The sequence below is a fragment of the Rhinatrema bivittatum genome, chromosome 4 (assembly GCF_901001135.1).
Source record: "Rhinatrema bivittatum chromosome 4, aRhiBiv1.1, whole genome shotgun sequence".
Lineage (NCBI taxonomy): Eukaryota > Metazoa > Chordata > Amphibia > Gymnophiona > Rhinatrematidae > Rhinatrema > Rhinatrema bivittatum.
In genome coordinates, this window is record NC_042618.1 from 196059695 (window position 1) to 196084688 (window position 24994).

General features: G+C 51.1%; 1 protein-coding gene across 2 annotated transcripts in view; it reads left to right on the forward strand.

Moving 5' to 3' along the window:
• DNAH1 (dynein axonemal heavy chain 1) overlaps positions 1-24994 on the forward strand; it is a 1058897-nt gene that overhangs the window by 604165 nt on the left and 429738 nt on the right. For both annotated transcript variants that reach the window (XM_029599497.1, XM_029599496.1), the window contains exon 38: positions 15978-16172. In XM_029599497.1, coding sequence (XP_029455357.1) covers positions 15978-16172 — 195 coding nt within the window. The remainder of the gene's footprint in view (positions 1-15977; positions 16173-24994) is intronic.

Here is a 24994-nt window from a genome sequence, read left to right on the forward strand (position 1 = left end):
GCAGACAAGTAGGGCTGAGAGAACTTGAGAACGTGTTTGTGCTTATGTCTGGGTGGTTCTGCAGGAACAAGGCATGAGTTGGGGAGGCCCTAATCATGCACCTGGTGTCCAGGAGGGCTTGGGGAGGTGGTGTGATTTTTTTTTGGGAGCGCACGTGTGTGAAGCACACGAAAGCATGGAGCCAATTGCTGAGCGCAGCAAAGCCTGTCGGTCTTGCGGGGAAAGGTATTCATGTCTTAATGCAGCCGCATTGTGCCCCAATTGCGCCTCTGGGGGCGAAGGAAGCTCTTCGGGGGCTACAGGGAAATGAGTTACCCGATCTTCGGGTGCCGGCAAGGAGGCCTTGAGAGACGCTGAGCCAGAGGTGGCCATCTTGTCGCCACGTGGTAGGAGGCGGAATAGTTCAGGGGAGGCCAGAAGATTCCCTGTTTCCGATGGTTCAGGGTGCTTCTGAAGACCGGGATAGTGTGGAGGAACCTGCTTGTAGAGATGGTGGCTGGTGACAGCAGTGATTCTGAGAGCTTCTCCCCGGACTTTGTTTTCCTCCTGCATAAAGCATATTTAGACAGACGGAGAGCAAGAAGAAAGCAGCCACAGGACCAAAAGCCTATACGTCCGGCGAAGGTGCGTAGGGTGGAGGCTACAGGAAAGTTGGACAGGCTTCTCCACCGTCTAGGCCTAGTAGGACCTTCGGCAATGATGAAGAGTCTTTCTCTGATTATGATGCTTCGGAGAATCCTCAGGAGGTTCCTGGAGATGACCCTGGAGAGGGTCCATGGACCATTGGGGGATGTTGTTCCAGATGCATCAAGCCTCATTCAGATTCAGAGGAGACTCCGGTAGCAGAAGGGGATGATCCTTGTGTGGTCCGCTTGTTCCGGAAGGAGAAGTTACGCCCTCTTATCCCTCAGGTTCTGGACGAGGTAGGGATTAAAATCACGCAGGAGGAATTGGACAATGAAGGGGTAGACCCGGTTCTCGATGGGCTGCGGGGGCTCCCAGAGACTTTTCCTTTAGCTAAGAAGGTGAAGAAACTGGTAATCTTGGAGTGGAATGCTCCCGGGGTTGGTCTTAAGGTAAGTAAGGCAATGGCAAAGTTATATCCTTTTCTGGAGGATACCTTGGAGCTCTTGATGCTACCAAAGGTGGATGTTTCAGTCTCCGCGGTGATCAAGAAGATGACTATTGCTATTGTGGGGTCAGTTGCATTGAAAGATGCTTAGGACCAGAATTTGGAGATTCAATTAAAAAGGATGTTCGAGGTTTTGGCCTTTAGTCTTTGAACGGCTATTTATAGTAGCCTTATGCAGCGAGCCTGTTTATGCTGGGTGCAGAAGGCGCAGAAGAAGGAGGCTGGTTCTTCGGCCGATTCTAAGCATGCAGCCCAATTGGAAGTAGGGGTGGCCTATGTAGCAGATGAGCTGTATGATTTGGTCAGAGCATCCGCCAGGAATATGGTCTCTGCAGTGGCAGCTTGACGGCTCCTGTGGTTGAGTAATTGGTCGGCAGTTATGTGGTTCAAGTCGCAGCTGTATAATCTCACTTTCAAAGGGAAGCTGTTGTTTGGGGAAAATCTAGAGCAATTGATGAAGCATTTGGGAGAATCAATGGGGAAACAAATTCCATTATACACTGTGAAGTGTAAAATATTGTTGGTAAAACACATTTCATCAGTGAGCCTTTGGTTTGAGAATACATGTTCTTGTCTAAATATGCATGGAATTATGTTGAAAGTGCTCAAGTGTGTGTTGATGTCTTTCCTCTCTTACCGTCTCCTCTATCACTTGCTTTCTCCCTCTCCATCAGCTTGTTCCCATTCACTAGTGCACATTTCCTACATCTCCTCTTTTAACAGTCCAATCTCAATCAGTAACCCTCAATGCATTTTATTAGCTGAACCCTTGAAATACTATTTTTGTATTGTATTATTTTTGCAATATTAGATTTTGTTATACCTCACCCAGAATGCCTTCAGTAAGTGGAACAAGTAACATAAGAACATAAGAAAATGCCATACAGGGTCAGACCAAGGGTCCATCAAGCCCAGCATCCTGTTTCCAACAGTGGCCAATCCAGGCCATAAGAACCTGGTGTTATGTTCGTGGACCCTTGGGCCGGTTGGGACCGAAGATGGAGCGCTGTAGGGGTTTACAGCAAGGATCCCAACCAGGAGGCGGTTCGGAGGCTCGGAGCAAGCGGGGATACTGGACTATGGTGGAGTCCTTTGCGACCAAGGACTTGGTACTCACTGGGAGTACGGACGACGTTGGACCCTGGCGATAGCGGAGTCTTCACCCTGGAGCCCGGCACTCCCCCAGGGGGAGCCCTTAGGAGTCCGGCCACTGGGACTTTTGGAGATTCACCCTGGAAGTCGAAGTCCCCCCAGGAGGAGCCTGTAGGGACACGGCCGCTGGGACTTAGGTGACTACCTGGATGTGGAAGATGGTCCGGATGCAGGCGCCTCCTGCAGGTCGTGGGTTCCGGACGGCTGGCGCCTCCAGCAGGTCATAGGTAGTCCAGAAGTCGGTCCAGGAGTCTGAGTCCAGGCGCCTCCTGCAGGTCGTGGGTTCCGGATGGCTGGTGCCTCCAGCAGGTCGTAGGTAGTCCAGAAGTTGGTCCAGGAGTCTGAGACCAGGAGCGGTCCAAGGCCAGTCTAGAGGTCGAAGTCCAAGCACGGTCCAAAGCCAATCCAGAGTTCGAAGTCCAAAGCAGGGTCCGAAGCCAATCCAGAGGTCAAAGTCCAAAGCACGGTCCAAAGCCAATCCAGGGGTCTGAGTCCAGAAGAATCAATCAGTGAGAAGGGCAAGGCAGGAGCGGGACGAAGCAAACCAGGAACACAACTGCAGCAGGCCGAAGACCAGGAACCTTGTTGCAAGGCACTGGGGTAATCTAGATGCAGGGTACTTATACCCTGAAGGCGTCTGACGTCATCCACAGCTGCAAGGAGGATTTTCCCGCGCTGGCCCCTTTAAGAGGAGCTCCTCCCCACGTGCGCACGTCGCGGCGGGGCCAGCCGCGCTGGATCGTCGACGTCTCTCTCGAGGAGGGAGAGACGTGCTGGAGGGCCTGCAGGCCCGAAGAAGCTCCGAAACGGCCCGGGCCGCCCCCGAGGTAGGTGGAGGGACCGGGGCCCGGCCCGGGATAGCAACAGTACCCCCCCTCCTATGCCCCCTCCCTGGAGGCCCGGGTTTGCTTGGGTGATCCAGATGGAATTGGTGGAGAAGATTCTTATCCAGGATGTTGGAAGACAGCTTCCAGGAATTCTCCTCAGGACCATACCCCTCCCACGAGAGGAGGTATTCCCACCGGCGGTGGTGGAAATGAACATCCAGGACGTCCTTAACGGTGTATATGGCATCAGGAATCGCTGTGGCAGCAGCCGACTCAGGCGGCGTCGTGTGAAATCTGGAGAGAATCACCGGTTTGAGCAGGGATACGTGGAACACGTTGTGGATCCTCAATGTGGAAGGTAGACGTAATTTATAGGAGACCGCCCCGACACGCTCGAGTACTGGGAACGGGCCAATGTACCTAGGAGCCAGGCGCATGGATGGCGTCCGTAGATGGATGTTTCTGGTACTTAACCATACCTTCTGTCCTGGGAGGAGGTCCCGGGAGCAGGCCAACGAGACTTATCTGCAGTTCTCTTAGCCTTGGTCGCTGCTAGACGAAGTTTCTCCTGTGTAATTCGCCATAAATGGTGCAATTGCTGTGCCATAGATTGGACCGCTGGAGATGGCACCGTCAAAGATAGAGGTAGGGGAGGTCTTGGAACTTTTCCATAGACCAACTGAAATGGGGATTGGCCCGTTGCAGAGTGCTTGTGCCGGTTATAAGAGAACTCTGCCCATGGTAATAAGGACACCCAGTTATCCTGGAGATCTCCTACAAAGGAGGGAAGGAATGTCTTCAAAGTCCTGTTGGTGCACTCGCTTTGCCCGTTGGCTTGGGGATGAAAGGCCGTAGTCAGGTGAAGTTGTACGCCAAACTTCCTGCAAAGAGCCTTCCAGTACTTTGCAGTAAACTGCGGATCGCGATCTGAAGTTAAATGTGACGGGAGACCATGGAGGCGGAAACATGCTGAGTAAAAAGGGTGGCCAATTCCGGTGCCGATGGTAGTTTGGCGAGAGGTACAAAGTGGGCCATCTTGGAAAAACGGTCGACCGTGACCCAGATTACGGTCTTCCCGTCGGAGGCTGGTAAGTTGACAATAAAATCAGTGGATACGTGAGTCCAAGGCTCAGTAGGGACTGGTAACGGTTGAAGACCCCAGGGACGTCCATGGAGGGGTTTCTGCCGCACACAGACGGGACAGGACTGGACGTAGAGACAAACGTCCCTCTTCATTTGTGGCCACCAGTAAAATTTGGAGAGGAGATTCAGGGTTCTGGCTATTCCCGGGTGTCCGGCAGTCAGAGAATCGTGGGCCCAAACTAATACCCTCCTAGGGGAATGAACAGGAACAACAGTCTTCCCTGCTGGAGCCACCTCAGCGGCCGCTAAGAGGACCTTAGCCGGTCCAGGATGTACTGCGGTGGTGAAGAGTCCTCTTCAGTCTCAGAGGTACGTGACAGAGCGTTCGCCCGGGTATTCTTGGATGCCGGTCGGTAACGTAGGGTGAAATTGAACCGGCTGAAAAAGAGGGACCAGCGTGCTTGCCGTGTATTTAAGCGCTGGGCGTGACACAGGTATTCAAGGTTCTTGTGATCTGTATAGACGGTTATTGAGTGTTGGGCCCCTTCCAGCCATTGACGCCATTCCTCAAAGGCGAGCTTAATAGCGAGTAATTCCTTGTCCCCTATGCCATAGTTCCTTTCAGCGGGGGAGAACTTGCGGGAAAAATAGGAGCATGGCAGAAGTTTCCCTTTCTCAGATAGTTGGCATAAAACGGCCCCCACCGGTACATCCGAGGCATCGACCTCCATGATGAATGGTCTCTGCGGATCTGGATGGCGGAGGCAAGTGTCCTGGAGGAAGGCTTCTTATAATTCCTGGAAGGCTTGTATAGCCATCTGCGGCCAGTGTTTAGCGTCAGCGCCCTTCTTGAGCCGTTAGCGGTGCCACCTTTTGGGAGTAGCGGGGAATGAACTGCCGATAGAAATTGGCGAAACCCAGGAAGCGTTGGAGTGCCTTCACCCCCAGAGGTTGTGGCCAGTCCCTGATTCCTGAAACTTTCTCTGGGTCCATAAGAAACCCGGTGGAGGATATGATATACCCGAGGAAGGGTAAGGAATCCTGTTCGAAAATACACTTTTCTAACTTGGCGAATAGTTGATTGTCTCGCAACTTCTGGAGTACTCGTCGAACCTCCTGGTGGTGCATCTCAAGGTCTCTGGAGTAGATAAGGACATCGTCTAAATAAGCTAAGACGGAAGAGTGAAGCATGTCTCTGAGGACCTCATTCATGAGGTTTTGAAAAACCGCCGGGGCGTTGCAAAGGCCAAAGGGCATAACTAAGTATTCATAATGACCGTCCCTTGTGTTGAATGCAGTTTTCCCACTCGTCACCAGGACGAATCCGCACCAGGTTATATGCCCCATGGAGATCCAGTTTAGTAAATACCTTGGCCCCTTGTAGCCGATCCAGAAGCTCAGGTATCAAAGGCAGAGGGAACCGATCACGGCGGGTGATGCTGTTTAAACCACGGTAGTCTATGCAGGGGCGGAGTGACCCATCTTTCTTGGCTACGAAGAAAAACCCGGCTCCTGCCGGGGATTTAGAAGGCCTAATGAACCCTCGTTCCAAGTTCTCCTGAATGTAAGTAGACATAGCTTGAGTCTCAGGAAGAGACAAGGGATACACCTGACCTCGTGGAGGTGTAGTACCAGGCAAAAGGTTTATCGCACAGTCGAAGGGGCGATGTTCGGGGAGAATCTCAGCCTTTTCCTTGGAGAAGACATCATGAAACTCTTGATAGTGCGGAGGCAGCGCCAAGGGAGTTGTCAGGAGAGGCACCTGGTCTCGGAGTACCTTAGTCAGGCAGGAGTGAAAACAGGTCGGCCCCCAGGAAGCCACCTGGAGGGTATCCCAATTAATGACAGGTGAGTGTTTCCGAAGCCAGGGTATTCCCAGAATGATAGGATGCATAGATCTCTCCAGAATGAGGAAGGAGCGCACCCAACCAGTCACCTTACGTACTGGCAGCACGCCAGTACGTAAGGTGACTGGTTGGGTGCGCGTGGAAATGGTTCCTGGAAGAAGTCCTCCCTGAATGGAGGAAATGCGCAGCGGGGGAGTTTGGGGTTGTACCCCAATCTGGAGTTGCCGAGCTAATTCCTGAAGGATGAATTTCTCTCCTGCGCCAGAGTCTATTAAGGCCTGAGTCTCAAACTCTCCCTCTGGGAGAAGCAAGGTCACCGGGACGAAGCACGGGGAGTCAGTAGAGGCGTGACCTAGGGGAAGCTCCCCACTAATTCCTAGGTCCGAGTGTTTCCCGGATGCTCGCTACACTGGGCAAGAAAGTGGCCCTTTCCACCGCAATATAGGCAAAGGCCCTGTGAGCGACGTCTCCTCTTTTCCTGTTGGGAGAGAGGTCCTCGACCCACCTGCATGGGTTCAACGTCCGGGGTTGCAGGCGCGGCTGGTTGGGAACTTGCTTGAAGGGTCGGAGCGGTCCCAGGAGTGGCAGGCCTATGAACCACCCTCCTCTTCCGGAAGCGACGCTGGATGCGGCGGTCCACCCTGCCGGCCAGGTCAATAAGTTCATTCAGGTCATCAGGAAGATCGCGGACTGCCAGTTCATCTTGCAATCTCGGGGAAAGACTCTCCAAGAAAATACCATGTAAGCTGTCACTTCCCCAATTTAATTCTGCAGCGAGAGTCTGAAATTCCATGGCATGTTCCGCTAGAGGCCGATTGCCCTGTCACAGCTGGAGCAACTCGGAGGCAGCCGTAGGTTTACGGGAGGCCTCATCAAAGACCTGTCTGAAAGCAGAAACGAAGTGGTCCAAATTATTCAGGAAGGGATCCTGGCGTTCCAATAGGTTTCCCTACTGGATGGGAAACCCCATCCAGTAGGGAAATGATGTAGCTGGTCTTGACTCTGTCAGTAGGAAACTGAAGCGGAATAAGGTCGAACCGAATGTGGCACTGGTGCAGGAATCCTCGGCAGCGTCCTGCGTCTCCAGAGAACCTTGAAGGTGCTGGCATTTGAACTGGAACAGTAGCTGCAGAGGAGGGCCCAGCTCCAGACGGCGTAGAACTGGCAGCAGGGGGTCCACCGACCCAGTTGGCTAAAGCTTGAACCGTGGCAGTCAAGGCATCAAGGCATGCTTGCTGTTGTTGTAACCTCTGGGCAATACCGGGGATGGCTTTCAGACCTGCAAGGTCCGCCGGGTTCATGGCCTTGCAAACTGTTATGTTCGTGGACCCTTGGGCCGGTTGGGACCGAAGATGGAGCGCTGTAGGGGTTTACAGCAAGGATCCCAACCAGGAGGCGGTTCGAAGGCTCGGAGCAAGCGGGGATACTGGACTATGGTGGAGTCCTTTGCGACCAAGGACTCGGTACTCACTGGGAGGACGGATGACGTTGGACCCTGGCGATAGCGGAGTCTTCACCCTGGAGACCGGCACTCCCCCAGGAGGAGCCTGTAGGGACACGGCCGCTGGGACTTAGGCGACTACCTGGATGTGGAAGATGGTCCGGATGCAGGCGCCTCCTGCAGGTCGTGGGTTCCAGACGGCTGGCGCCTCCAGCAGGTCGTAGGTAGTCCAGAAGTCGGTCCAGGAGTCTGAGTCCAGGAGCGGTCCAAGGCCAGTCCAGAGGTCGAAGTCCAAGCACGGTCCAAAGCCAATCCAGGGTTCGGAGTCCAGAAGAATCAATCAGTGAGAAGGGCAAGGCAGGAGCGGGACGAAGCAAACCAGGAACACAACTGCAGCAGGCCGAAGACCAGGAACCTTGTTGCAAGGCACTGGGGTAATCTAGATGCAGGGTACTTATACCCTGAAGGCGTCTGACGTCATCCACAGCTGCAAGGAGGATTTTCCCGCGCTGGCCCCTTTAAGAGGAGCTCCTCCCCGCGCGCGCGCATCAGGGGGCGGGGCAAGCTGCGCCGGATCGTCGACGTCTTTCCCGAGGAGGGAGAGACGTGCTGGAGGGCCTGCAGGCCCGAAGAAGCTCCGAAACGGCCCGGGCCACCCCCGAAGTAGGTGGAGGGACCGGGGCCCAGCCCGGGACTGCAAAACCTGGCAAGAACCCAAAAACTAAGTCTATTCCATGTTACCATTGCTAATGGCAGTGGCTATTCTCTAAGTGAACTTAATAGCAGATAACGGACTTCTCCTCCAAGAACTTATCCAATCCTTTTTTAAACACAGCTATACTAACTGCACTAACCACATCCTCTGGCAACAAATTCCAGAGTTTAATTGTGCGCTGAGTAAAAAAGAACTTTCTCCGATTAGTTTTAAATGTGCCCCATGCTAACTTCATGGAGTGCCCCCTAGTCTTTCTACTATCCGAAAGAGTAAATAACCGATTCACATCTACCCGTTCTAGACCTCTCATGATTTTAAACACCTCTATCATATCCCCCCTCAGTCGTCTCTTCTCCAAGCTGAAAAGTCCTAACCTCTTTAGTCTTTCCTCATAGGGGAGTTGTTCCATTCCCCTTATCATTATGGTAGCCCTTCTCTGTACCTTCTCCATCGCAATTATATCTTTTTTGAGATGTGGCGACCAGAATTGTACATAGTATTCAAGGTGCGGTCTCACCATGGAGCGATACAGAGGCATTATGACATTTTCCATTTTATTCACCATTCCCTTTCTAATGATTCCCAACATTCTGTTTGCTTTTTTGACTGCCACAGCACACTGTACCGACGATTTCAATGTGTTATCCATTATGACACCTAGATCTCTTTCTTCGGTTGTAGCACCTAGTATGTATGGAACCCAACATTGTGTAATTATAGCATGGGTTATTTTTCCCTATGTGCATCAACTTGCACTTATCCACATTAAATTTCATCTGCCATTTGGATGCCCAATTTTCCAGTCTCACAAGGTCTTCCTGCAATTTATCACAATCTGCTTGTGATTTAACTACTCTGAACAATTTTGTGTCATCTGCAAATTTGATTATCTCACTCGTCGTATTTCTTTCCAGATCATGTTACGGTTTGATACTGCAGGTGAAGTAGTGGACCCTTGGGCCGGCCTACCACGAGTGATAGGGTAGGCCAGGAGGCGGAGCCAGAGGCTCGAGGTGTTCACCCGGGAACCAGGAACCCCCCAGGAGGAGCCCGTAGGGTTCTGGCTCCTTGGGACGTGGGCAATAGAGAGAGTCCAGTGACAGGGGTGAGAGCAAGGAAGTCCAAGGTACTTGGTAGGCAGGAGACAGGATACTGAGGCAGGCGTAGGATAGTAACAGAGTCTCTGTGACCAGCGGGAACAGGAGCAGTCGTAGCCTGAAACAAAGTCTGTGATGAGCAGGCGCTGGCACATGCTGTAACCTGGAACGGGTTCCGTAGCAAGCAGGAACTGGAGCAAGCTGAAGACAGAAGCAGGACCAGAGACAAGCCGAGATCAGAGGCAGGCAGCAGGCCGGGCAAACAGGAACAGGCCAAGATCAGGGCAGGCGGCAGGCAAAGCGTAGTCAGGAACAAACCAAGGTCAGAGACAGGCAGCAGGCAAAGCGTAGTCAAGGCAATCCAAGGTCAGCGACAGGAACTCAGTGAAGACGATGCACAACTCAGAACTACAAGGCAGTAGTGAACCTCGTTGCAAGGCGATGAGACGGCGTCCGGGCGCCGGTTATATCGCCCTGGGTGCATGACGTCATCCTCGCAGGCGGGGCTCGACTTCCGGGTGCTGGACGCACAAAGTGAGCGTACTCGCGTGCAGCGAAACAGGCAGGAAATGGTGGACGCCACGTGGAGCCATCGGTGTCTTGGGATCCTGGGGTCGCGGAACGCGGCATCTCCAGCCGCAAAGGTAGGCACTGGTCAGGCACAAGGGAGAGGAAGCGGTGCAGACCGCAACAGTACCCCCCCCCTTTACGGCCCCTCTTGAGAGGCCCAGGCTTCTCCGGATGGTCCCGATGGAATTGCTGTAATAAACTCTTGTCGAGGATATTACGACTGGGCTCCCATGTATTGTCCTCGTCACCGCAGCCCTCCCATGCTAGGAGGTACTCCCATCTATGGTTGTGGAAGCGGATGTCCACAACCTCACGCACTTGATAAGTGGGGTCATCCTCGATGGGCGCTGAAGCAGGATCTGGAGGTGTGCGGTGATAGCGAGAAAGGACCACGGGTTTAAGCAGGGACATATGGAAGACATCATGGATTCGGAGTGTGGACAGCAGTCTCAGCCGATAAGATACCAGGCCCACTCTTTCAGCCACCCGGAACGGACCGCAGAACCTGGGTGCAAACCTCCGTGAGGGGAGACGGAGATGGATGTTTCTGGTGCTGAGCCACACCCGATCTCCCCGCTGGTAGGCAGGAGCTGGTCGTCGGCGGCGGTTGGCCACTTGTTTGGCAGTGGCGGCTGCATGGCGCAGTTTGCGCTGGGTTCTGTGCCACAACGTCTGTAGTTGCTGTGCTGTGACTTGGGCGGCAGGTGAAGCGCTGGAGGTGATGAGAGGGAGTGGTGGTCTCAATGGTTTTCCATACACATTCTGGAACGGGGACTTGCCAGTGGCTGCATGAGCCTGGTTGTTGTAGGCAAACTCGGCCCAAGGCAGTAGTTCCGACCAATTATCCTGCTTTTCGTTCACGAAGGACCGGAGATAGGCCTTCAGGGTCCGATTCATCCTCTCAGTCTGCCCGTTGCTCTGCGGGTGAAAGGCCGTGGAGAAGCTGAGCTTTACCTTGAAGCACTTGCAGAGGGCCCTCCAATAGCGTGCTACAAACTGGGGACCTCGGTCGGAGACTACATCTTGTGGGAGACCATGTAGCCTGAAAATGTGTTGAGCAAAGAGAAGGGCCAGTTCAGGCGCTGATGGCAGCTTAGGTAGCGGGACCAGGTGTACCATCTTGGAAAAGCGGTCTACGGTAACCCAGATGACTGTATGACCGCTGGAAGAAGGCAGGTCTACCACGAAATCCGTGGCCAGGTGTGTCCAGGGTTCGGTGAGAACCGGCAGGGGCTGCAGTAGACCACATGGGGAACCAGGACTGGACTTTTGACGGGCGCAGGTAGGGCAGGAATGCACATAAGTACCGACATCACGCCGGATGTTGGGCCACCAATAAAAACGGTTCAGGAGTTCCAGTGTTCTTTCACGGCCTGCGTGCCCTCCGACGAGGGAGTCGTGAGCCCAGCGTAACGCCGTGAGGCGATCCCTGCGAGGGACTACGGTCCTATCCTGGGAGAGGACCGTCAAAGCGGACAAGCGGACTTTACTTGGGTCCAGGATGAACTGAGGTGGTTCCTGATCCTCCTCGACACACGACGTCCGGGAGAGGGCATCCGCACGGACGTTCTTGGCTGCCGGTCGATATTGTAAAGTGAAATTGAACCGACTAAAAAACAAAGCCCAACGAGCCTGGCGGGGGTTTAATCGCTGGGCCTGGGACAGGAACTCCAGGTTCTTATGGTCAGTGTATACAGTGTATACAGTGGTAGTATGTAACGCCCCTTCGAGCCACTGCCTCCATTCTTCCAAGGCAAGCTTGATTGCCAATAGCTCCTTGTCCCCGATGGAGTAGTTGCTTTCGGCTGGGGAAAACCTCCTAGAGAAATAGGAGCAAGGTAGGAGTTGTCCGGAATCTGAGTGTTGGCTGAGCACAGCTCCTACGGCGATACTGGAGGCGTCAACCTCCACAATGAAAGGGTCTGGAGGGATCAGGATGTCGGAGGCAGACGTCCGATAGAAAAGCCTCTTTCAAATCGGAGAAGGCGGTCACTGCGGCGTCAGGCCAGTTCCTGGCATCGGCTCCCTTACGGGTCAGGGCTGTGAGTGGAGCAACACGGTGAGAGTAACGTGGGATGAAATGTCTATAGAAGTTTGCGAAACCAAGAAATCGCTGGAGGGCTTTGAGCCCTGTGGTGATGGCCGCCACTTTATCCGGGTCCATGCGGAAGCCGGTGGACGAAATGATATATCCCAGGAAGGGCAAGGACTCGGCCTCAAAAGTGCACTTCTCCATCTTAGCATAGAGATGATTCTCTCGGAGTACTTGAAGAACCTGTTTCACGTGCTGACGATGGGAGTTCAAATCCTTAGAGAAAATAAGCACGTCGTCCAGATAGACAATAACATGCGAGTTAAGCATGTCACGCAGAACCTCATTCATAAGGTGTTGGAAGACGGCTGGGGCATTGCAGAGTCCGAAGGGCATTACTAGATACTCGTAATGCCCATCCCTGGTATTGAAGGCCGTCTTCCATTCGTCCCCGGGACGGATACGAACAAGGTTGTAGGCCCCCCTGAGGTCCAATTTGGTGAAAACACGGGCACCCTGTAGACGGTCCAAAAGTTCTGGGATCAACGGGAGTGGGTATCGATCCCGTTTGGTGATGGCGTTCAAGCCACGATAGTCAATGCATGGCCTGAGAGAGCCATCCTTCTTGACCACGAAGAAGAAGCCGGCACCAGCAGGCGAGCGAGAGGGCCGAATGAACCCTTTGGCCAGGTTCTCCATCACGTACTGTGACATGGCCTTTGTCTCCGACAAGGATAGAGGGTATACGCGGCCTTGAGGAGGAGTGGTGCCTGGCAACAAATCAATGGGACAGTCAAACGGCCGGTGTTGCAGAAGGAGCTCTGCCATTTCTTTGGAAAAAACATCCTCAAAGTCCTGGTATGGCTCGGGTAACAAATGGGAGGAGCAGATGTGCAAGGGTCTGGTTGGACGCGGAAGCTGTAAGCAATGTTCAAAGCAGGCTGGACCCCAACGAACCAGTCGAAAGTCGTCCCATTGTATTATGGGCGAATGCTGCCGGAGCCAGGGTAGTCCCAAAACCAAAGGGTGCACAGCTCGCTCCAAGACAAGCAGGGAGATCTCCTCAGAGTGAAACAATCTGGTTTGCAATGTTACAGGGGCCGTGGAGCAGGTAATGACCCCAGGGAGTAGAGTACCTCGGATTGAGGAAATCCGCAGCGGCGGGACCTTTAGTACAGTTGGAAGGGCCAGCTGAGTCACCAGATCGGCCACAATAAAATTCCCTTCAGCACCGGAGTCTATGAAGGCACGGATCTGGAGCTCCCTTCCAGGGTTACAGGCAATGTGCACAGAGGAGCTGATTCAGTAGCGCCTAGGTGTAGCTCCTCGGTATAGCCTAGGCAGGAGCGTTTCCCGGACGTTCCGGGCAAGCAGAGAGAAAATGCCCCTTGCCTCCACAATAGAGGCGGAGACCTAGCGTGCGACGTCTCCTCTTTTCTTCCGGGGTTAATGGAGATCTACCCAATTGCATGGGTTCCCCACCAGGCACAGTGATAGGAGGAGCCCTGGAGGCCAGGGTTCTGGAAGAGGTAGACGGCTGTGGTGGTGGCCTACGGCCCGAGCGGGTCTCTTTGTCTCGCTGTTGAAGGCGGCAATCCACCCTACCCGCTACATCTATCAGATCATTTAAGTCCCCTGGAAGGTCACGTCCTGCCAGCTCATCCTTGATACGACCGGCTAGCCCTTCAAGAAAGATCCCCTTCAGACAATCATCTTGCCAACCGACCTCCATGGCTAGGGTACGAAATTCGATGATGTAATCAGCCACCGGGCGTGTTCCTTGCCTGAGGTGCAAGAGTTCCGAGGCTGCGGTAGTTTGGCGTGCAGGGTCATCAAAGGCAAGCCGAAAATTAAGAAGGAAGTCCTCCAGGTTCTGTAGCATGGGGTCCTGGCATTCCCACATAGGTGAAGCCCAGTCAAGGGCCTTGCCATCCAGCAGTGAGAAAATGAACGCCACTTTGACTGCGTCCGAAGGGAACTGCGCAGGCAGGAGTGTAAAGCGTACTTGGCACTGATTTAAAAACCCTTGGCAGGACTTGCTGTCCCCGGCATACCGGGTGGGTGTGGGTAACTGCGTTGCTGAGGCAGCAGAGGAAGCAGGTGCTGGAGACGACACCCGAGCTGAACCCTCTAGGCGAGAGACCAAATGTTCCAAGGTGGCAGCGAGGGTGTCAATGCAGTGCTGTTGCTGCTGGAGGCGTTGAGCCATTCCTGGAATGGCCTGCAGGCTGGGGGCCTCCGCCGAGTCCATGGCCTTGCAAACTGTTATGGTTTGATACTACAGGTGAAGTAGTGGACCCTTGGGCCGGCCTACCACGAGTGATAGGGTAGGCCGGGAGGCGGAGCCAGAGGCTCGAGGTGTTCACCCAGGAACCCCCCAGGAGGAGCCCGTAGGGTTCTGGCTCCTTGGGACTTGGGCAATAGAGAGAGTCCAGTGACAGGGGTGAGAGCAAGGAAGTCCAAGGTACTTGGTAGGCAGGAGACCGGATACTGAGGCAGGCGTAGGATAGTAACAGAGTCTCTGTGACCAGCGGGAACAGGAGCAGGCGTAGCCTGAAACAAAGTCTGTGATGAGCAGGCGCTGGCACACGCTGTAACCTGGAACGGGTTCCGTAGCAAGCAGGAACTGGAGCAAGCTGAAGACAGAAGCAGGACCAGAGACAAGCCGAGATCAGAGGCAGGCAGCAGGCCAGGCAAACAAGAACAGGCCAAGATCAGGGCAGGCGGCAGGCAAAACGTAGTCAGGAACAAACCAAGGTCAGAGGCAGGCAGCAGGCAAAGCGTAGTCAAGGCAATCCAAGGTCAGCGACAGGAACTCAGTGAAGACGATGCGCAACTCAGAACTACAAGGCAGTAGTGAACCTCGTTGCAAGGCGATGAGATGGCGTCCGGGCGCCGGTTATATCGCCCTGGGTGCGTGACGTCATCCTCGCAGGCGGGGCTCGACTTCCGGGTGCTGGACGCACAAAGTGAGCGTACTCGCGTGCGCGCGAGGCCGCGGCGAAACAGGCAGGAAATGGCGGACGCCACGTGGAGCCATCGGCGTCTTGGGATCCTGGGGTCGCGGAGCGCGGCGTCTCCAGCCGCGAAGGTAGGCACTGGTCAGGCACAAGGGAGAGGAAGCGGTGCAGACCGCAACAGATCATTTATAAATATATTGAAAAGTAAGGGTCCCAATACAGATCACTGAGGCACTCCACTGTCCACTCCCTTCCACTGAGAAAATTGCCCATTTAATCCTACTCTCTGTTTCCTGTCTTTTAGCCAGTTTGCAATCCACGAAAGGACATCACCACCTATCCCATGACTTTTTACTTTTCCTAGAAGCCTCTCATGAAGAACTTTGTCAAACGCCTTCTGAAAATCCAAGTATACTACATCTACCGGTTCACCTTTATCCACCTGTTTATTAACTCCTCAAAAAAAAAGGGAAGCAGATTTGTGAGGCAAGACTTGCCCTGAGTAAAGCCATGCTGACTTTGTTCCATTAAACAATGTCTTTCTATATGTTCTGTGATTTTGATGTTTAGAACACTTTCCACTATTTTTCCTGGCACTGAATTCAGGCTAACCGGTCTGTAGTTTCCCGGATCGCCCCTGGAGCCCTTTTTAAATATTGGGGTTACATTTGCTATCCTCCAGTCTTCAGGTACAATGGATGATTTTAATGATAAGTTACAAATTTTTACTAATAGGTCTGAAATTTCATTTTTTAGTTCCTTCAGAACTCTGGGGTGTATTTAATAAATTTAATAAATGACATGAAATGAAATGATTGTGTGATCTAAAAAGTTAACACCTAGACTGAGGCAGATGTGAAATTGTATGTTTTACAAGAATGAACTAAACAACTCATGGAGAAAAGTATACCACACTATTTAACTTGCATCTTCTAAATCCTCATTTACCTACATGTGAATGTAAATTTTAGCCTTTTCAGACTGGTTTAGCATGTACACTAAGCCATTAGTGCATAGCATTATATTTTTATTGCATGCTAAATGACCTTAGCATGCATAGGCTCCAAAGTTTGGTCAGTGCTGTTTACTTAAGTTGATTGTTCTTTGTGTCTGCATTATAGGCAATGACCATGATGTTTGAAGTACAGGACCTGGCTGTGGCTTCCCCTGCTACTGTCTCACGCTGTGGGATGGTGTACCTAGAACCCAGCATCCTGGGACTTAAACCTTTCACAGAGTGCTGGCTGAAACGGATCCCCAATGTCATGAAGCCATTCACACAGCAACTGGAGTCCTTCTTCACAAACTTTTTGCAAGTGAGTGCAAGGAAAAGGCTTCATAATGCCTCCATTAATTCCCATTCCCCATGCATACCCTTCTCTTTCCCAAAGCAAGCAAAAGTTGTGAAAAGTGCCCGGGTAGTAAGAAATATCCCGGGTCATATATCAAAATGCATTAGGGCCCTAACTTGTGCAGTAAGGCCTTAACGTGTGTGGTAAATATCGCTAAGCATGTTAGTATGCAAATTTCACATTTAGTATGCAAGTGGGAGGAGTTTGGGAGGAGTTAATGGAAATAAAGGTCTGCTAGTGTGGAATGCGGTAGAGTAACGCACAGTAACAAGGGATTTAACATTAGGAATAACTACACCTTTTTTTTTTTTGCGATAAGGTGAAAAAACCTTTTTATCGCGCACCTGCGGCTGTTATTGAAAATCACAGCTATTATTGCAATGATTATTAATGATTATCATGCATGATAAGAGGTATTCTATCAGACTCACCTACCAGGGCCTCCTGTCATTACCTGGCCTGTCCATAATGTTTGTGGCAAATTTACTTGTTGGGGGATACTGGATGCTTCGGGAGACTCGCTGCAGACAACAAGAGGATCAACACAACCATAAGAACAGGAAAGGTCAGTTCCAACCCCTCATAGGAAACTCCCTGCACTGGAGGCCGAGCCACTGGCTCCACAGGGGCCCATAGCAGCTCCTGGCATGCAGGCGGCCACAGCAGAGAAGATACAGGGAGTAGGGATCGTTTTTGAACGATTAAAATTATCGTCAGATAATTTTAAAATCGTCCAAAATCGTTAGAGTGCACGATACAATACAAATGCCCCCGATTTATCGTCAGGGGCATTTGTATTGTATCGTTAAATTTTGGGGGAGGGCGGGAAAACTGGCACACCAAAACAACCCCTAAACCCACCCCGATCCTTTAAAACCAATTCCTTACCCTCCCCCACCCTCCCGAACCCCCCCAAAATGTTAAGTTACCTGGTGGTCCAGTGGGGGGGGGGTCCCGGCGCGATCTCCCGCTCTCTGGCCATCGGCGCCATTTTGGCTGCCACTAATTAAAATGGCGCCGATGGCCCGATTTAAAAAAAAAACCCACACGACCCTTTAAATCAACCCCCCTCCCTCCCGACCCTTTTTTTTTAAGGGAGGCCCGCGCCGCTAAAAAAAAAAAAAAAAAAAAACACCCGACTCGTTAAATCGACCCCCCCCTCCCGACCCCCCCCAAAACCTTTTAAATTACCTGGTGGTCCAGGGGGGCCTCGGGAAGAGATCCAGGGGGGCCTCGGGGAGAGGAGAGATCCAGAGGGGCCTCGGGGAGAGATTTCTCGGCATCAGCTGTTCTAAAAAAAAAAAATGGCGCCGATGCCCCTTTGCCCTTACCATGTGACAGGGTATCCGTGCCATTGGCTGGCCCCTATCACATGGTAGGAGCACTGGATGGCCGGCGCCATACACAAGAAGGCAGCATTGGAAGCTACCCTGGCGAGACTCCTGTCCTTGAAAGCCATCATCCCAGTACCTGCCTGGGAGGTGAATTCTGGACATTATTCCATTTATTTCATGGTACCCAAGAAAGGGGGTACCTTTCGGCCTGTCCTGGACCTCAAGTCGGTCAATCAATACTTACGGGTACCAAGGTTTCGCATGGAAACTCTACGCTCCGTCAAGGCCGCAGTACAGCCAGGAGAATTCCTCACGGCATTAGACCTGTCAGAGGCACACCTGCATGTCCCGATCCATCGGGATCATCAGCGCTACCTACGCTTCAAGGTTCTAGGCCGCCACTTCCAGTTTCGGGCTCTGCCCTTCGGGTTGGCAACGTCACCACGGACATTCACCAAAGTGGTAGTAGTGGTAGCGGCGGCACTCAGGCGGGAAGGAATACTGGTCCATCCCTACCTAGACGACTGGCTGATCAGGGCGAAATCACGAGAGGAGAGCCTTCGGACAACCGACAGAGTCATAGCCCTTCTGGAAAGCTTGGGCTGGGTAATCAACCTCAGCAAGAGCTGCCTACAGCCTTCCCAGTCACTGGAATACCTGGGAGTACAGTTCGACACCCGGGCAGACACGGTCAGTCTCACAACCAAGAGAAAGTTGAAACTTCAGCAGCGTATCCAGTATCTGATGGGAGCCAGTCGGCCCACAGCCTGGGATTATCTGCAGGTTCTTGGTCTCATGGCATCCACCCTGGAAGTGGTACCTTGGGCGAGGGCCCATATGAGACCTCTACAACACGCCCTGCTCTCTCGCTGGAGCCCTCGTCTACGGAACTACTCCACGCACCTACCTCTACCAGCCAGAGTGCGGACCCAGTTGCGGTGGTGGTTGCAGTCCAACCACATGAACAGGGGGTCGAAGATGTCCTCACCCACGTGGATCTTGCTCACCAAAGATGCCAGCCTGAGCGGCTGGGGAGCGCACTGCGAAGAACTCACCGCACAAGGGCGGTGGAACAAAGAAGAATCAGCGTGGAACATCAACCGTCTAGAGGCCCGGGCAGTCCGATTGGCATGCCTTCGATTTGCTCCCAGACTGAAGAACAGGGCAGTCAGAGTGATGTCTGACAATGCCACCACGGTGGCATACATCAACCGTCAGGGCAGAACCAGAAGCCGACAGGTATCTCTGGAGATCGCCCCTCTGATGACTTGGGCAGAGGTGAATCTTCAGGACATCTCCGCCGTCCACATTGCCGGGAAGGACAATACCACAGCAGACTTCCTCAGCAGAGAAAGCCTAAATCCGGGAGAGTGGCAGCTCTTCCCCACGGCCTTCCAGATGATTGTGGATCATTGGGGGATTCCGGACATGGATTTACTGGCGGACAAGTCCAACGCTCAAGTACCCAGATACTTCAGCCGCAAGCGCGACCCGTTCTCACACGGAATCGATGCCCTGGTTCAGCCATGGCCTCCAGGGATTCTACTGTACGCCTTTCCTCCGTGGCCTCTGCTGGGCGCGGTCATCCGCAAGATTCAGAGACACCGGGGCCTAGTTCTTCTAGTGGCGCCAGACTGGCCAAGAAGACCATGGTACGCGGACATGAGAAGACTACTGGCAGGGGGAGCCTCTTCCCCTGCCTCCTCTCCGGGACCTTCTACATCAAGGTCCCATTCTTCACGAGGATCCGGCTCAATTCTCTCTTACGGTATGGCCCTTGAGAGGGCTAGATTAAAGAAGAGGGGTTACTCGGAGCCCGTGATTGATACTCTCCTCCGAGCTCGCAAGTTTTCCACATCCCTCACATACATCCGGATCTGGAGAGTATTTGAAGCATGGTGCGACACTCACGACACTAATCCACATGCAACCACAATCCCTATTGTGTTGGATTTCCTGCAGGATGGACTTCAGAAGGGTCTCTCCCTCAGCTCCATCAAGGTTCAGGTGGCTGCGCTGTCTTGCTATGGTCCCAGGAGGGATGGCAAGACCATCGCCAAGCACCCAGATGTTTCTCGCTTCCTGCAAGGAGTCAAGCATATTCGTCCGCCACTGAAGTGGCCTGTGCCTTTGTGGAACCTCAACCTTGTTTTGGATTTCCTCGCGGGATCCACCTTCAGACCCCTTCGGGGCCTGTCTCTTCGTTCTCTAACCTTGAAGATGGTGTTCTTGCTGGCTGTATGTTCAGCCCACCGCATCTCAGAGCTACAAGCATTGTCCTGCCGTGATCCCTTTCTCAGAATCACTCCGGAGGCTATCCATCTTCGTACGGTTCCCTCCTTTCTACCTAAGGTGGTTTCACAGTTTCATCTTAATCAAACCATATCCTTGCCTACCACGGCGGGTCTGAAGAAATCTGAAGAAGGGCGTTTATTACGCCATCTCGACATTGGCAGATTGCTGCCCAGATATTTGGAACTTACACAAGTCCTACGAAAGATGGACCATCTGTTCGTCCTGCACAGCGGGAAGAAGCAAGGTGAAGCGGCCTCGCGGCCCACCATCGCCCGCTGGATTAAAGAAGTTGTCAGAGCAGCGTACGTAGAGGCTGGGAAGTCTCCGCCTCTACAGGTCAAGGCTCATTCTACCAGAGCACAAGCAGCATCTTGGGCAGAATCCAGGATGCTATCGCCTGCGGAAATCTGTAAAGCGGCGACGTGGTCCTCCCTCCATACCTTCTCCAGGTTCTACCGTCTGGATGTCCAGGCCAGGGAGGACTCAGCATTTGCGAGGGCGGTACTACATGGTCCTCAGGCAGCCTCCCGCCCAGGCTGGGAGTAAAGCTTTTGTACATCCCATTTGTTCTGAATCCATCTGGCTACACGCCAGGAAATGTTGAGATTACTACCTGATAATCTCCTTTTCCTTAGTGTAGACAGATGGACTCAGCATCCCGCCCAGCTGCCTGCGTACATGGGTATCACCGATTCAGGGTAAGCATGTCATCTGTTTCCATAAGAGCGTACACTCTACCAGGTGTCCACGCCTTCCGGTTGGGAATGCTGGCGGTCTCCAGCTACTATCAATCGGGCAGGGGAATCCTGTTTCACTTTTTCACTGAGCGTCAGTACACACATCTATACCAGCTTTTGCAGGGAAGATTACTGAATAGCTACGCTTCCTGTGGGGATATATACACCCCCGTGCTGACGTCAGATCCGTCTCCAACTGCTAGCACGCGGATACTATCCCATTTGTTCTGAGTCCATCTGTCTACACTAAGGAAAAGGAGATTATCAGGTAGTAATCTCAACATTTGCTCATCACTCAAGATGAAAACTCCCCTTCAACTCAAATGACCTTAACCACACATGTAAGAGATCTTGGAGTAACCATAGACAACCGGCTGAACTTAAAAAAATTTGTCAATAACACAACAAAAGAATGTTTTCACAAACTACATATATTAAAAAACTTGAAACCTCTTCTCCATCTCCATGACTTCCGCACAGTGCTCCAAGCTATCCTATTTTCCAAAATTGATTACTGCAATTCCATGCTAATCGGTCTTCCAGCTGTCACCACAAAGCCACTACAAATGCTACAGAACTCAGCAGCCAGGATCCTAACCAAGACCAGTAGAAGTGAACACATCACTCCTATACTTAAGAGCCTACACTGGCTCCCCATTAAGTCTAGAATTCTATACAAAGTGTTAACCATAATACACAAAACCATCCGCTCACAAACCACACTCGAATTAAATTGCCCTCTCCGATTTCACTCATCCAGACCAATTAGAACAACCTTTCAAGGTTCCCTTTATGTACCCCCGACCAAGGCTTCAATGAAGAAACGCGCCTTCTCAATAGCTGGTCCTACTCACTGGAACAATCTACCATCAGACCTTAGTCTAGAACCATGCTTACGGACTTTCAAGAAAAAGCTGAAGACCTGGCTATTCACGAAGGCCTTCACCTAAAGTTCCCATGCTAAAAATAAAGTCCTATGCTACCTTAATTGTACCATACAAATTTAATGTTCTCCATGCATAATACTTCAATGTACCACATACTCAATGTATACCCTGTTTGTTGCTTGCTCACGGTTTATTGATTATTATTTTATTAGTATTATTATTATTATTATTACTATCATTATTATTACTATTATTATATAATTTATAATTGTATTATTTGTTTAATATTAATTGTTCCATGTACACCATGCCCATGGTATTTCCAATTCTGGTTATCTGTAAACCGAAGCGAATATGTACTTGTACATGATCTTCGGTATATAAAAACTTTTAAATAAATAAATAAATAAATAGATAGATAAATAAATAACAATAGTAAAGAAATAGTGGATGCTCTGCAAGGAACTTTGTTCAAACAAATGGTAATGGAACCCACAAGAGAGGGAGCTATACTCGATTTAGTGCTCACTAATGCAGATAATGTCTCTGATGTGCAGGTGGGCACCCAACTCAGCACCAGTGATCATCAAATGGTATGGTTTAATATCACAAAAAGGATATGGAAAAGAAACACATGAACCCGAGTTTTGCAGTTCAAAAACACAGACTTTGATGAAATGGGAAAGTACCTGGAGGAAGAACTGGTAGGCTGGGAGAACAAGGGAGATGTGGAACAACAGTGGACCAAACTAAAAGGAGCAATTACCAAGGCAACTAATCTATATGTTAGAAAAGTAAAGAAAAGCAAAAGAAAAATGAAACCTATCTGGTTCTCCAAGGAGGTGGCTGACAAAATAAAGGCTAAAAGAACAGCATTCAAGAAATATAAAGGATCCCAAAAGGAGGAGCACAAAGAAGAATATCTGGAAGCACTGAGGGAGACAAAGAAAGTAATCAAGACGGCAAAAAGTCAAGCAGAAGAAAGGATTGCCAAAGAGATTAAGAGAGGTGACAAAACATTTTTCAGATACATCAGTGAAACGAGAAAAGTTCAAAGTGGTATAGTGAAACTGAAAGGTGAAAAGGATCAATGTGTGGAGAGAGACGAAGAAATGGCAGAAATATTAAAAAAATACTTCAGTTCTGTGTTCACTAAAGAAGACCCTGGAGAAGGACCATTGCTAGTTAACAAACTAGAGGGGAATGGAGTAGATGTAACTCCATTTACAGTAGAGAATGTATGGGAAGAGCTGAGGAAACTGAAAGTGTACAAAGCCATGGGGCCTGATGAGGTTCATCCCAGGATACTGAGGGAGCTCAGAGATGTGCTGGCGGGTCCGCTGTGTGATCTGTTCAAAAGATCCCTAGAAACGGGAGTGGTGCCGAGTGACTGGAGAAGAGCGGTGGTGATCCCGCTTCAGAAGAGCGGAAACAGAGAAGAGGCTGGTAATTACAGACCGGTTAGCCTCACCTCGGTGGTGAGAAAAGTAATGGAGTTGCTGTTAAAAGAAGGAATAGTGAGCTATCTACAGTCGGAAGAATTGCTGGACCAGAGGCAGCATGGATTCACCAGGGGAAGATCCTGTCAGACAAATCTGATAGAATTTTTTGACTGGGTAACCAAGGAATTGGATCAAGGAAGAGTGCTCGATGTCATCTACTTGGACTTCAGCAAAGCTTTTGATACAGTTCCGCACAGGAGACTGGTGAATAAAATAAGAAGCTTAGGAGTTAGTGCCAAGGTGGTGACCTGGTTGCAAACTGGTTGACGGACAGAAGACAATGTGTGATGGTAAATGGAACTTACTCTGAAGAGAATGTGGTGTTGAGCGGAGTGCCGCAAGGGTCGGTGTTGGGACCGGTCCTGTTCAATATCTTTGTGAGCGACATTGCGGACGGGATAGAAGGTAAGGTTTGTCTTTTTGCGGATGACACTAAGATCTGCAACAGAGTGGACACGCCGGAAGGAGTGGAGAGAATGAGATGGGATTTAAGGAAGATGGAAGAGTGGTCGAAGATATGGCAGCTGAGATTCAATGCCAAGAAGTGCAGAGTCATGCATATGGGGAGTGGAAATCCGGAAGAACTGTATTCGATGGGGGGAGAAGGGCTGATGTGCACGAGGCAGGAGAGAGACCTTGGGGTGATAGTGTCTAATGATCTGAAGTCGGTGAAGCAATGTGACAAGGCGATAGCTAAAGCCAGAAGAATGCTGGGCTGCATAGAGAGAGGAATATCGAGTAAGAAAAGGGAAGTGATTATCCCCTTGTACAGGTCCTTGGTGAGGCCTCACCTGGAGTACTGTGTTCAGTTCTGGAGACCGTATCTCCGAAGGGACAGAGACAGGATGGAGGTGGTCCAGAGAAGGGCAACCAAAAAGGTGGAGGGTCTTCATCGAATGACTTATGAGGAGAGATTGAAGAATCTAAATATGTACACCCTGGAGGAAAGGAGGAGTAGGGGTGATATGATACAGACTTTCAGATACTTGAAAGGTTTTAATGATCCAAAGACAACGTCAAACCTTTTCCATTGCAAAAAAAATCAGAAGAACCAGGGGTCACGATTTAAAACTCCAGGGAGGAAGACTCAGAACCAATGTCAGGAAGTATTTCTTCACGGAGAGGGTGGTGGATGCCTGGAACGCCCTTCCAGAGAAAGTGGTGAAGACCAAAACTGTGAAGGATTTCAAAGGGGCGTAGGATAAATACTGTGGATCCATAAAGTCTAGAGGATGGGGGTGGCTTGAGGGAATGATGGCTACTACCTGGAGATTAATTTCCTTATTCAATAATGCGACTCCAACATTGATCTATGCTTCAACGTCAAGAGGAAATGTGGAAATAAGAATTTGCAACCACATAAAAGCAGGGGAGTAGCTGGCTTGTTACGGCGGTTACTACCCCAAACCAAAAAATACCTGATTCTTCACTTTCAATGCAAATCCAGCATAAGTCTCTGCTTCAACGGCAGGGGAGGAAGTTTAACACTTCACACATATCCAGCATAGCTCTCTGCTTCAATGGCAAGGGAGGAAATTTGACAATTCACGCATATGCAGCATAGCCCTCTGCTTCAACGGCAGGGGAGAAAGTCTGATATTTCACTTCAATTCAAAGCCAGCATAGCTCTCTGCTTCAACGGCAGGGAGGAAGTTTGACACTTCACGCATATCCAGCATAGTCCTCTGCTTCAACGGCAGGGGCGCAAGACTGATACTTCACTTTCAATACATAGCCAGCATGGCTCTCTGCTTCAACGACAGGGGAGAATGAAGAAAGGTTGATCTATATTCAGGCAACAATCAACAAGGACTGAATTACACCGTCTGAATAAACAGATAAGCATGGGTGTAGCTTGCTTATTGCGGTGGTTAATACTCCTAACTAAATTAAGCTATTTCACTTAGATGAAGTGGAAGGGAAATAAAATATAAAAAGGTTACTAAGAGCCAAGAGAAACAGATAAGTATGTGTGAGAAGAAAAAAAAAGTGTGAAAGCTTACTGGGCAGACTGGATGGGCCGTTTGGTCT